The sequence below is a fragment of the Hippoglossus stenolepis genome, chromosome 23, assembly GCF_022539355.2.
Source record: "Hippoglossus stenolepis isolate QCI-W04-F060 chromosome 23, HSTE1.2, whole genome shotgun sequence".
Lineage (NCBI taxonomy): Eukaryota > Metazoa > Chordata > Actinopteri > Pleuronectiformes > Pleuronectidae > Hippoglossus > Hippoglossus stenolepis.
In genome coordinates this window covers 16185173-16199819 of record NC_061505.1, presented here as the reverse complement: position 1 = coordinate 16199819, position 14647 = coordinate 16185173, and the positions used below count along the sequence as shown (strand labels likewise).

Here is a 14647-nt window from a genome sequence, read left to right as displayed (position 1 = left end):
ACTGTCACTCCCCTCTTCTTAGTCAGGAAAAGACTAGAAGAAAATAGTCAGTTTTTGGGATAACTGATGGAAAAGTAATGTCACAGATGTCACACCTTGTTAAAGCCCGATGAGACAAATTGTGATTTGTGAATATGGGCTATACAAATAAAATTTGATTGATTGATTGAGGTTGTCCAGACTTCAGTGCAAGTCTGAAAACAGTTTAAGTAAAGTGCCTTGTAGAACCATAATGTATGAAGTGATTTGGCGCTGTTCAAATCAAATTGAATTAAATTGAACTCAACCATTCACTTTATTTATTGTACTTTGCACATCTGCGATTATGTGAGGGTCTACTAGCATCAAAGTGACATAAATTACATCATTATCAGGGGGTGTATGCACAACTGCTTGTGGATTTGTGTGCAACCACCAATTTGTTGTGTAGCCACTACGCTGCAAGGGCAACTGCTGCACACGGCCCAGACCAAGCAGACTTCAATCATACTAAAAAGTGGCAAAACAAGAACCACTATATATCTGTGGTGTCCAAGGCTGTCCATGATCGCAAGAGAGGCCTAAACAACAACTTTGAGAGTAGCTTATCTCCAACTTGTGGATGTGGAAAGTAATACACTGAAACGCAGGTTGGCACTTTTACGACAACAGGCCTATTAAGTGCTGATTGGAATTTCCACAATCGATGATAAAGTGCTAATATGCTACTGTCGAGCCATTTTCAGACATGATCCAGAGTTTGCCTTTCACACATGCACAACACAGCGAGAGGTTTTCTGCACAGACACGTTCACAACAGCAACAAATCCTCCACAGTGTCCAGGCAAGCAGCGGAGCAGCTGGGTGCAGCAGGCAGAGGCAGGAAGTGACGTAATAACTCCGCTGCGGAGATCACATGATTTTCTTAACAGCACAGACACCGGTGTCGGCCCCTATCTCCACAAACTCTTTTGACATCTTCATTGGCGAAAAAGCGGTGTCATACGCGTAGAAGACACCGCTTTTTCACGGGGAGATATTTGGGTATTTAATTTTTAAATACGTCTGTCGCGTATTAACCCCCCTACTCGCTCGCGGTGAATCCAGCGGGGTATCCCTCGCTTTGTTCAAACATCGGATTCTCCAGGATTACAGACATGCACCTCCTCCTCCTCCTCCTCCGGAGGAGGAAATACGGAAGAACTGCAGAGTTCAGTGCATGTCTATTGAAAGCAGCTGCGGAGTACATGTCAAATATATTCATGAACCTGATTGGGGCAAAGTGAAGAAGATGAAAATATAGATCAATGATAACCTAATTTTGGTGATTTGAAGTTGAAAATTTTTTTAGATTATAATTGAGTGTAAATGTCTTTTTTTCATCTTTTTCCCCATTTAAAAGATCTTGCCCAAGAGCATTTAATAACTCTATTTCAACATGTAGTAAATTTAAATGCAGAAAATGAAATGCTGTTAAAACAAGTTGTGCAGCCTATATTCAAAACCTCTAATAACTATATATATTAAACATACTTTCAGCTGCACTACAATCATGCTCACTCAGAAATATGATGTCACCCAGAATCAAATTTGATAACTGTGACAGGAATGTGTAATCGGCACAACAAATCACATCACGAGAAATGATTCTTCATAGATCATGTATCCAAGAGACACACAGATTTGTTCTCCTTAGGGCTCCAGTAGTGATGTGTTCTCTGCTGTCTTTCAATGCACTTATTTTTGAACGGCCCTTTGGTCAGAGCGACAGAAACCTCGTCGTTGGCTACTTGAGCCTTTTCCTTTTACAAGTGTGCCCAAAGTTTGCTGCATTAAAGCCACGCGTCTCCCTTTCATGAGCACTGTGAGAGATAAGATTTCCATACTTTCCCCTCCTCATTAATTATTATTCCAGTGATTATTTCACACCTAACTTTGGTAAACCCTTGCCCCCTAGACAAGAATGATGAGCCTGCTCTTGGAAAGGCACGGAGCCGTATGATCCGGGTTCCTTCAAAGAGCCCGGATTCCCATCAATACACCAACAATGCGGCCTTTACTCTGAAAAGAGTCAGTCTCCTGACACTGATCAATCATAAAAAGGGGTAATGCTAGGATTGGGTCTTGGGTCTTAAAACTAATGTTTAATATGGATTGTATTCCCCTCCCGTGCTCACATGAACGCTTTGACATCGACAGTGTTGGAATGAGGGAATGAGGTGCTGCACCAGACAGCTGCTTCAGGTTCAGCAGGAGGAGACGGGTAGAAACTCAGGGCCTGGTGAAGAAAGCTTTCACCGAGTCAGTCAGAATCAAACCCTGAATGCACCCCCCCCCTCTGTGGTTTCATAATCTGTGACAGCCTTTAATTCCCTTTGAAAGACTGCTCTCAGAGTTGATATGTGGTGTTTGTTGCTGCCAATTTGTTTTTGGATGTACGCAGATATATCACCACATTTCAAGACAAATAAATATTTTAATGAAAATTAACGGAGGCAGTGCGTTTTAAAAAAAAAAAAAACTTTAAATAGCCTCAATAGCGGATTGGACAACAGGGATTATTTGCAGTGTCAATCAGCCCCTTGCTCTTTGTGTGGCGTCTGATGTTTACACTCTTCATTGAGAACTTTGGTAAAAGCCCTCGTTTAAGCTTAATAGTTGTTAATAATTGATTATTAAGATACTTTTGTGGCCTGAAGGCCTCCCCCTCTCCCCGCCTCCGCCATCAACAAGTGTCTCGTGCACTGCCGGGGGGGGGCTTTTGAGTCGCAAATGCACGCGCACGGGCGGAAGCTCCGCGCCCTCCCATTGGTCCAGACCCGGCGGAGTGCACGAGAGCAGGGGAAACTTTTTTGGGAGTGAGCGGGCGCAGGAGTTCAGTGTGCGAGCCGAGCGTCTAACAAGTGGTTTCCCGCTGAGAGCCCGCAGAACAGAAGCGCTGCGTCCACCAGACAGACCCTCTCTCTCTCTCTCTCTCTCTCTCCCTCTCTCTGCTCCAGTAATGCCTTCCACAAGCCGCCTGCTCATTTAGGATCATTAGAACCAAGTGACCGCTCCTGTCTCCGGTGCGCGGCGGCTAATTGGTTAATTTGGATCACCCGGCGGCCCCCCGGCTCGACCCGAGAGGAAACCCGGCCACGAGTCGCCAGGTGGCGGGCGACAAGCAGGTCTGCAGTGCGCTCCCGTGTCCTCTCCGTGTCCTCTCAACTCACCCGTCCTCTGCCGCGTCCGGCCCAGGCATGTACAGCATGATGGAGCACGAGCTGAAGCCGACCGGCCAGCCCCCGTCTCACCAGACCTCGCAGGGGATGTCACCGGTCACCATGGCCGGGAACATGGGCGGCAACGGCAACTCTCACCCGTGCACCAAGACTGCGTGTGCACCTGGGAGCGACCCCATGGATAAGGTCAAGCGGCCCATGAACGCGTTCATGGTCTGGTCCAGGGGCCAGAGGCGCAAGATGGCCCAAGAGAACCCGAAGATGCACAACTCTGAGATTAGCAAGCGGCTGGGCGCCGAGTGGAAGCTGCTGACCGACGCCGAGAAGCGGCCCTTCATCGACGAGGCCAAGCGGCTCCGGGCCGTCCACATGAAGGAGTACCCCGACTACAAGTACAAGCCCCGCCGCAAGACGAAGCCCCTGTTGAAGAAGGACACTCAGGTGGGCAAGTACCCGTTGTCGGCCGGGAACCTGCTGGCCGCGGCACAGGGCCAAGGTGGCAGCCCGAGGATGGAGAGCTACGGCTGGGGTCCGACCGGGGGCTACGCGGGCATGCAGGGCGAGGCGCTCGGCTACACGCAGCAGCTGCACCGGTACGACCTGTCAGCGCTCCAGTACCCGCCGGCCATGACAGCAGCTCAGTCGTACATGAACGGAGCCAACTCCTACAGGTGAGCCGCATCCCAGTGTCTAGGACCCAACTTTTAGTTTTCTTTGATTGTCTTAACTTTCCTGGTAATATTCAGCAACAGGTAAGGACAATTAGAATAATGACTTCCACGGATTATTCCCAGTCCCCCCCCTTTTTTTTAAAGTAATTATTTAATATGTCTTAAACGAGCTGTAGAATCCACCTGTCAGACCTTATATTCCAAAGTGGGGCCTCAAAGTCTGAACACCAACTTCGTATTCAGGTCATTCACACGCTCTTAAACACATGCACACACATTCACTTTTGTGGCTTGGTGAATATGACTAAAATGTCCAACATCCACCTCAAGTATCTCAATTGAAATACTTGAGGTGTATGTTTTGACATTATTTAAATGTGTGTGTGTGTGTCTGAGGTAAAACTGACTAGCAGTTAAAGTGAGACTTAAATCAGGTAGAAACTCTGTCCCCCTTTTGAGTCAGGAACTTTGCATATGATGGAACAACAGGCTTCAGTCTGTTGCCTACTTGTTATGCATGTGACACTGTTCAGGGCTGGGTCCTGCCTGGAATGTTGATCAGGATGACTCGATGGCAGGCAGGGCTGCTCTGTGTGTGGTCCTCCACCCACTGTCCCTTATTCCTGCAAACCTTTGTCCCCCAGTTCCACTTGTGGGCCTTCGCCTCATTCCCTGCGAGCTGCGCAGTTTCCACACTTGGATAAATGTTCTGGTGTAAGATAGATTATGTTGAAGTTAAGTCCAATTTCCCAAATTTCTATATAGCTCTTTGACTAATGGCTCAACAGCTTTAATATTTCCGACATCAGGGGACTACATTTAAAAGCACCATGATGTTTTGGTGTTAGTTAACAGTTACCTTCATGCCAACTGTTGTTGATGCTAAAAAGCTGAAAGAACTCTTTTGGTTAGAACAACTTGTCAAATGATACACAGACAACTTTATAGATGGTGAGCGTGAGGTCCTATGGCTAAAATACAAGTGATCCTCAGAAATGTTTATTGTTTATATTTTCACTCTATTTAAGATTGCCTGATAGTTTAATTTATTCAATAAATATATACTTAAAGTTGTATGTAAATTTTAAATGCTTCCTCCCACTTAGAGGCTTATTTTTTTCCCCCAGTTATCAAATTAATGATTTCAAAAGACCAACAATGTGAAAGTGATCAATAGTAAATTTAAAAGATATGTTGTCATCGTTGCACCTTATTGTGTATTTAATTCTCTTGTGACAAATATGCAGATTGGAAAGCAGAGACCTGAAGACCGACTGAGTTTTGGGAGGGGGCAGCAGAGTGATACTGGCTCTGTCTCAACATGCAAATAGGCAATATGAATAATCTGCCAGGGTTTGAACAAGAGTGTACTGACTCTCTCACTCCTTGCCTGTTTTAAATATACATGCAGTAGTTTGATGTGTTGGCTTATTCCATTAATTGACTCAGGTGTAGGAACACCACAATATATAAGTCCTCCATTACGTAAAGAATACTAAATGTAATATGCAAAAGTATCAAATTTAAAACAAGTAATAATAGTAAGGACACAGATAGTATTTTTGACCATATAAAGGGATATTTCTAAAAGTATACTTGCATACCTACTGTTAATCTGTGCTTAAAAGATAATTGAATCAGTTTGAGTGTTAGCAGGTGTTGGAAGTGAGATCATCAATCCACCAGTTGAATTGAACAATTTTATAGTTTTTTCAATAATATAATGTTTGACGTTTAACCATTATTGGACACAGTGACGATGCAGCACATTATTACCCCAATGTTTGGTTTGCCTGAAATACAGTTGCAACACAATAAATTGTGTTAAATTGAATTTTAGTAGTGAAAACATTAACAATAAACTAGCAACGTAATTTTCTCATGTTCCGAGGGGAGTGGAGTCTCCCGTTTCAATGGCGTCCAACGTTATTAAGTATTTAACCTGAGATTGCACAGCAATTGAAGATAAATATCATGGTGTCCACACTATTATACCATTAACAATAATTCAGATATATTCAGTAACCATTTCACAGAAGTTCCAAACCATGGTTTCAGTCCTTGCCCAACCAAGTATTGGGAAAACTGAAAGACCTCAAGTCAGTTCATTAGTTTTAATATTACAAATTTAGGACAGTAAAGGTTGGGTAGTTTTCGTTGTCACATTGGCATCATGTTGTCCAACAGATCCATCCCACATTTTCTTATAATTAAAATGAATTCAGGAATCTCTTTATCATTGGCTACTGAATTAAATGAAAGATGGTTTTCTGAACCTCAATAATACACTGAAGAATGAAGCACAGCTAAATGACAAGAAAGTTCATTTGCTTAAATAAATTCAAAGTTGTCTTAAAAAATATGGGAGAAAAGTAAGTCTGCTATGTAAATGTGGATTTTAGAGCAGTAGATGGTCTGATTCACTGTGTTAGCATAGTTTACCCCATGATGAGGATTTCTCATCCCAATGTGTTTATGGATTTTTTTTTTTTTTAATCCCCCAAATGACATCTAATTTGTTCTGTCTTGTCCTCTGCACAGCCCCATGTCATACGGTAGCAGTCCTCAGCAACCAAGCCCTGTCACCATGTCCATGGTGAAAGCAGAACCAGTGTCTCACTCGCCTCCAACTGGGACACCAAACCACCACAGAGGGCCTCTGCAGGGAGACCTCAGGGACATGATCAGCATGTACATTCCGGGACCAGGAGGGGATGCCGGTGACCCCACATCAACACAGAGGGGCTACACCAGTGTCCAGCAGCACTACCTCACTGGAACTGTCCCGCTCACACACATCTAGGACTGTGGGAATCATGGGGGTGTGGGTTGAACTGAGTGAGAGAACCAGAAATGCTCATGATGCACAGGTCAGTAGGTGGAGTCAAAGAGATGACGGATGAAGGATGAAACGTGAAGTGAAAAACTTTATACCTGGGTTAGGGTTAGTCTCACAGTTCCAGATGTGCCTGCAGTTCCAGACGTGCAAGTGACGACTAAATGTTTGTTTCACTGAAAAGCTGTTTTTCTACCTCTTTGGTTCAACATCAGTTAAAATAAATGCCACTCACACCCTCCACCATTCATACTGAGCCGAGTCTCGTCCCTGCCCACCACCCGACAAGCGGACTTCTCTCCATGCAGTGAAGATTGGGACAGCTTTAAAGCATGTCTTCAACCAGCTGTACCGGTTTCTGTACAAATTACAAAATGTTTGTCTTTTTATATTTTTAGAACTTATCCATAATGAGTCCCGGTTATACTACCCAAACACCTGTGACCCTGGCACTCTTTTCAGTTCCACCACCCACAGTCAGTGCCTGGACACTGCTGTGCGAGCAGATCTGAGAACAGCTGGGTGCTGGTAGTGAACACGAGAAGGAAATGCACAACTTAAATAACGGCTATTTTGAAAATGAACCTTTTTGTGTCTTGGCTTTGGTTGAGTACTATTGTGTTTTTTGTATTTTAACTGATGAAATCCTATTGGACAACATAGAGACACCTTTTGGACAATCAGCACTGCATCCACAGGAAATAAATACAACACAATAGCATCTATAGTCTATGGTGTTGCTTACAATGAAGAATCAGCTTGGTTCCACCTTAAGTAGATCTCATGTCAGAGTATGAGGAGGTCCGCGACACTTGTTGCTGCCAGTTTGAGTTTTATTTGTTATGATTAGTTCTAGATTTGTGCTTTGATATTAATTTTTAAGATGCATTGTTCTGGCAGCATCCTGAGTGTAATTGTCACTTTGCTATAGGCAGGAGTTGTATTGCTTTTAGGCTTCTTATTGAGTGAATGAATAATATGAAATGCTTCATTTCATTTGTTTGTTCCAAATAGCAGATTAAGACTTGTGGAAGCTTACTTGTGAAGCCAACCTTATGTTGACAAAAGGCCGTCTAGGCATGTGTTTTGTTTTTTTAATGACATGTCTTTTTTGTGTTTTATGATTACCAGTAAAGGGAATGTACCAGTTAGTTTCGGGAATATATCTCCAGCAAACAATACATCTTATTTCTAAACTGTTTAGAGTAACTTCAACGATGGGTAATTTTTTTATTCTCTTAAATAATAAAACTGTTTTAATCCCAGTTCTTTCAATCTGACGGCACTGTCATTCTTCTGTCGAGCCTGCTGTCTGCTTACTAGTGCTGCTATGGACCTAAAGGAAAGTTTTATTTTAAACAAACAACTAAGTATTGAATGTGTTAGATAATTCAGACAGTATTACAAACTACACTTGCAATGGAAACAGATGCCTGAGTTATTTTTTGAAAGTGAGTAATGCATAAATGTTTACATTGATGCCCAATATTTGAAAACCTAACATTTATACTGATTTTAGAATGAATTCTGTTGTATGTAAATGCTGCCATGTGCTAGAGTTATTGTATGTAGCATTCATGTAAATAATGTATACATTTTTAGGCTCTTATACTAAGAGTCTTGGTTCTTTTTTGATTATAAAAAAATCTTTGTTATGGCATTCATGACAATATTAATAAAAAGTACAAATCCTTTTTCATTCATGTTACATGTCTGTGTGAATTTAGTTGAAAGATTGATGGAAAGTTGAATGAAGTGTTTCACACTGACAAGAATCCATTCAGTGGTCACTTTCTTATACACTTGTACAGTTTAAGCTTTCTTACACTTTTATCAACTGATGAAACCTAAATAGTGTCGACAGCTGGACATTATCAGGAAGACATAAATCCAAATGTATATTAGTGTTACACTGGGTGTGAAATATTGAAAGCCTATATACATACTTGAACATTCAGGTCAGTACATCTGGCCCCAATAATAAACATTGTTAAATAAACCTTTCGGACTGTGTCAGCTGAAACTGAACATTAATCTTTGTAATGGTAGAATTTATAGCTTAGCGTTGTCATACCCTAAACAATTTTAACAGTATAACACACAAAGTGGCCACGAAGGGCCACTTGTACTGCTTAGCATATGTAGTCTGGCAATATGCTGTGTGTTAAGTTTTATCCCCTGAACCACATAGTTGATAATACTTGACTAAACGGCTAATCATTTTTGAGTAGTTTCAAATAATTTTTAGATATACTTTCCCACCAGACAATCATCACAAGGATAAAACTAAACAACCAATTAAACACTTGTCCCAGTGAGCATCAAGTCAAGTCAACTTTATTGTCATTCAATCACATGCACAGTACACGGCTGAACAAAATGGTGTTTGCTTTAGTCTTGATAAAACATGCAGTGGGGAGTGGACAGTGGCAATGACACAAAATATGCTTATTTTGTGTTCAAGCACATATTCTTATCGAATTTCATATACAAAGATCTTCATGGAAACAACTGACTACCAGGAACAGTAGGAATAATTAACTCTACAACAACAGACGCTCAAATAATTTGGATTTAATAATAGTGTTCTGTACACACACTTTTGACATCAGGCTATGAGTAGGCATATTAGACTCAAATGAATTACCGGCCATTTGCCCTCGGGCAAAGTGGAAATTGAAAATCGATCATTATAATCCTATGTGTTATTGGTGTTTCTCGGCTGCTGTTACAAACGTGAGCTCATCCATCCAAATGATTCCAGAAGATAAGAATGGCACCGATCAGAAACGACCTTTATCATTTGCACAGCCTGCTCACAGACGTGGGCTCTGTGGCCCACTCACACGAACACCCCGCACTGAAGCGAACAATGGCGGGGGGGACATGGGCAGGAATGGGACGATGTGATGAGAGAGGGCGAATCGTACATAGTGGCCAGCATGATTTAAAGCTTGATTATTTACTTTCTTATCTTTACTCTCTTTTAAAATTCACTTTCGCTGTTCCCCCTCCTCCTCCCTTTCACTCCCCCAACTCCTCCCCCACGTCTCTCCACAGAGAAAGCGGGTGGATGGCCCGTGCGTAATTGGCCGTTTCGGAGGCGCATTGTCCGCGGCTTTTCAGGCCGCAGGTGCATATAGTAAAGCCGAGCTCTCCGCTCCTCCCCCGGCCGTCTTTGTTCCCTCTCCCCGCTTCGCCCACTCCCCCGCCGGGCAGAAAATTAGGGTTGCTTTTGGGGGCTTCGTCCTCAGGCTTAACCCTTTCACCGACCGCCGCCTTTCTCATGGAAATAGGAGAGAACCCCGCACTGGCTAATCGGTCAGCGAGGGGAGGGGTGGGTTGGAGAGGAGGGGAGAGGAGATGCGGGCACCGGGATCAACAGATGCAAAGGAGGGGACTTTTCAAACTTCTCCAAGAGCACACATCAGAATGTGATTACATTTCATTGGTGGTGTATGCATAAAGTGTTGAATGAAGTATTTAATTATGAAATGTGTGTGCAGAGAGGTGGTTTGAATTAGAGTCTAATAATAGTGGGGGAATGTTTGGTCTCTTAAAATGGGTCTAATATTAATTAAGAGGACAGTCTAGACCTACTCTATATTAGAAGTTCCCTCAGGTAACATCCTTTATGATTTGGAGCTGTACGAATAAACACAACTACTACGTCCAGCATCCCTGGAATCGAACCCCCTGAGGGATTCCAGAAACCCTCTCAGAGAACTTCTTGATCCCCTCAAGGATCCTTGGAACCTCATTTATAACCTCTGTTAACTTAAGAACTAGTGGAACCTTACAGCAAGACACATAGGGTCACTACAATGTTATTTGTCTTGGGTTTATAAATATCCTAAACCATATTTTACACAGTTCAGTTGATACTGCTGCTTATACCGCTTCTTTTCATCACTTTTTAATTAGAAGTGGCTTTTTAACTCCTTTTAGTGGACAGTGTTTGAATATGCAACATATTAAGTTTGCCAAATTAGCAAATAAACATTTGTTGCTCTAACTAACTAGCGGAAGTTACAGCATATATTTGGGTTGTTTTGGCTGCAGTCCACGGGTGGGTACAGATGGGGCAGGGAGAGGGAGGGATTGGTGGAGAAGGGGGTGGAGGGAGTGTCAATGGAAGGATTTTCTGGTCCAATACATCCCATCACTTAGCAACGAGCAGTGAGGCTTCAACAAGTGGTTGCCATGGATCTGTAGAGAGTGACTTAAAAGTCCCTACAAAGAGCTGTGGTCAGCCTCTGTGTGTGTGTGTGTGTGTGTGTTTGTGTGTGTATGTGTGTGTGTGTGTGTGAGAGAGAGAGAGAGAATCAGGTGGTGGTTACCAATGGGTTTTTTCTTTAATTGTGAATTGGCATTTACAATCTAGACACAACCACGATGTTTTAGCAGTGATCCCGTTTGAATGCCAGCTCCTTTAAAGTTAATTTATGGTCTCTCACTTGCAGGTCAGTCACAAGCTGCCGTTGTCTGTTTCTTCCATCAAGATTCAAACAAATAAGAGGCAGAATTTAATGCATATCATCACAAAAATACAGGATTTCGTTCACCAACACCTCTCCAGCCTCCAGGAAACCACAGCTTCAAAAGGGGTAATTGAAAAACACAAGTTTTCATGTAGGCTGCAGAACATGGTGCATTCCTTCAGGACCCCAGATGGCCTACGACAACTCTCAGCAGAGATTACAGGGCAAACACCACCAGACATGCACACATGAACAGGAGCGATAGGAGAGATCCACCAATGTGTGGTGTGTAAATAGTCAGACCTAAAAAGCACTCTCATTATACCATGTAGAGATGTAGCAGAGCATAAACACACAAATGTATTTTATCTTAATTTGTGTTGCACTGTGTTGTCTTTTTTTCTATTTGTCATTATTGTTTTTTCATGCAAAACACTATTAAACACCATCCGGCTGATGCTGCCTGGTCACGTTTCACGCGCCTGTGGAATAGAGATGCTCTATTTTCCCGTGTCACCCTGATGCACAATCATTGTGGTCATCAAATGTGAATGGTTGACCACAATTTACTCACATATTTCCCATAGATTCACATACAGATGTCACTTCAATCACTGATCAATTAAGAAAATAACCGGCTGAACGGACGCTTCCAGAGGAATCTATCTACTTGTTGATTGGCTGATACTATTGTTAGCATAGAGCCTTCATGCCGGCAAAAGACTGTGTCCGGAGGCATTATATAACCTTTTCTTCTTCTTACCGTGCAGTTTTTATGTTTAAGGATGTCTCATGTTCTTAAAAAACCCACCCTGGACCCGGAGGTTTTAGCCACCTACAGACCCATATCCAGTCTGGATTTAGTGCAGCACTTTCGACACTATCGATCATCAAATTTTATTACAGAGACTACAACAGTTAATTGGCATTGAAGGAACCGCCCTGAACTGGTTTAAATCCTATTTTTCAGATCGATTCCAATTTGACCTGCAATTGTCTCTTATTAAACTCAAATAAAACAGAGGTTCTAATACTTGGCCCTGAACAACTTAGAGACACATTATCTAATGATATAGCTGCGCTAGACGCCATTGCCCTTGCTTCCAATTAAACAGTCAGGAACTTGGGAGTGATCTTTGATCCCGATTTGTCCTTTGATTGTCTCTGCTCTTAGTTATGCTGCTATAGGTCTAGAATGTCGGGGGACACATGACACACGGAGCTTCTCTTTCCTCTTCTCTCTCCTTATCACATCAAAGAAATTAATATCTCATCAATACATGTTACTGACTTGACTTCTTCCCCGGAGTCCCTTTGCCTTATCGTCCGCAGATCCAGGGCCGCAGCTGTGGCCACATCGTGGATTATGATGGTGGATCGCGAATCACAGATCGTGATCGTAATGGTGGATCCTGTATCGTGCTGGCTGATCGTGATAATAATGGCGGATTCTGTATCGTGTTGGCATCTGATAATGGTGGTGGACCACGATCGAGGTGGCAGCTGATGATGGATCCTAATGGCGGCAGTGGACAATGACTGTGGACTATGGTGACATCCGATCTTGATGGTGGATCATGATCGTGGTGGCAGCTGACCATAGACTATGATTGCAGCAGGACTGCTTGATATACAATATATCTCCTCAGATACTCGACCATTACTGACAATAATCCATCAATTCATTTACCTTCCATTATGCTAAAAAGTGTTTACTCCAATCAATGCTACAAATACCCTTATCTTTCTGATGTTCTCCTTTACACGTGACATCTATTGCACTTCTGTCCGTCCTGGGAGAGGGATCCCTCACATGTGGCTCTCTCTGAGGTTTCTACCTTCTTTTTACCCTGTTAAAAGGTTTTTTTTTTGGTAGTTTCTTCTCACTCTTATTGAGGGATAAGGGCAGATGATGTCACACCTTGTTAAAGCCCTATGAGACAAAGTGTGATTTGTGAATATGGGCTGTACAATTTTGCTTATTTTAAGTAATATTTTCACCTTGGCCTTAATTCCATGAGAAATATCTATAGAAAACCAGGCCCTGATCATCACCTGCCCAATACCATCCCAGTGGTGAAGCTAGTTGGTGACAACACCTAATCCGTTAAGGTTAAGGGAAATCTGAGCTGAGCAAAGAAGAGAGATATCATTAATGAAAACAAGGAGTGAGGTTTGAATTTATAGTTGGGAAGGCAACAGTTGTTACAGCTGAACCATAGTTTCACTTAGCAACCCTGTATCCTAACATGATGGGACGTTAACACAGCCTGCGTTTCGATCCATATTACAACTAATGATGACTAATAATGATCCAAAAGATGTTGTGTAACCTGTGCAGAGGCAGATTATCCATACCTAACACATACAACAAGGCTGAATGAGTCCGAGAGACACTTGGTGAATAAGACAAATTAAGTTGTGACTCAAATGTGCCACATCTGTTTGTTCAAGTGCTTCTTGTATCTACATTTTTTAAATGTTTAATTAATTACGTTTAAAAAAAATTAAAAAAAAATAAAATAAAAAAATAAAAAAATTAAAAGCTTAAGTTGCCTTAAAATGACAGCTTTCCAGTAAGCAAGCAATGCACTTTTATTGTGAAGCAGCTTCAAATTCCTACACTTTTTAGTAAAGTAGAAGGTAGTTGAGGAATTTTAAGTAAACGGAGTCTCACCCCTGATTATGTGATATGGACCAATTGTTTGTAAGATATAACTTAAAGCACAGAGCTCCCATACAGTACTGGTGTGCAAACTGCATCCAACACAACACGTCTTATATGATGTTTAAAACAGGATCATTTACTACTTATTTAACTTTAAAGGTTAAGTGTGTAGAATTTAGGGACATCTAGTGGTGAAGTTTCATGTTGCAGCTGAATACCTCTCACCTCACCCTCCTTCCAAATATGAAAGAGAACCTGTGGCAGCCTTCAGTTGTCATAAAAACTCAAAAGGTGTTTAGTTTGTCCAGTTTGGGCTACTGTAAAAAAGATGGCAGCCTCCATAGAATATAAAGGACCCATTCTAGGCTAAAGAAAATAACAATTCGTACAATTTAGATGAAACACACAAGTGAAAATATCACTAGGATTATTTTATATTCAATTTCTGCCAATAGATCCCTTTCACCTAAATATTACACACTGAACCTTTAACATCATCAAAAAAAACTTCCTTTTATCACCTTTGTGGATAAAATTGTCCACTTCCTAAAACTACTATAAAACATTTACATATTCATATATTTATCACTTTTTAATCACTTCAACCAATCATTCCTGATCATAAATTCCAAATATTCATTCATTATTAGTATTCTAACCCCTTTAAATACCAGTTTGTTTACATGTTGCATTGTATAAAATGAAAGACAAACAAACAAAGCATTATTTTCCAAATGCCCTAATGCAAGGTGGAAATACATGTTTATATTTGGATATGTCAATTATTAGCA

At 41.8% G+C, this 14647-nt stretch overlaps 1 protein-coding gene across 1 annotated transcript; it reads left to right on the top strand.

Annotated features, from left to right (window-relative positions):
- Window positions 1-2804: 2804 nt before the first annotated feature.
- sox19b (SRY-box transcription factor 19b) lies at window positions 2805-8406 on the top strand. Its single transcript, XM_035148329.2, has 2 exons — window positions 2805-3871; window positions 6413-8406. The coding sequence occupies exons 1-2, from the start codon at window positions 3219-3221 to the stop codon at window positions 6672-6674; spliced, it is 915 nt and encodes a 304-aa protein (XP_035004220.1). The 5' UTR covers window positions 2805-3218; the 3' UTR covers window positions 6675-8406.
- Window positions 8407-14647: the final 6241 nt, after the last annotated feature.

Coding starts and splice junctions, on each gene's coding strand:
- sox19b (XM_035148329.2), top strand. CDS start 3,219: ATGTACAGCATGATGGAGCACGAGCTGAAGCCGACCGGCCAGCCCCCG. Junction 3,872..6,412: donor AACGGAGCCAACTCCTACAG/GTGAGCCGCATC, acceptor TCCTCTGCACAG/CCCCATGTCATACGGTAGCA.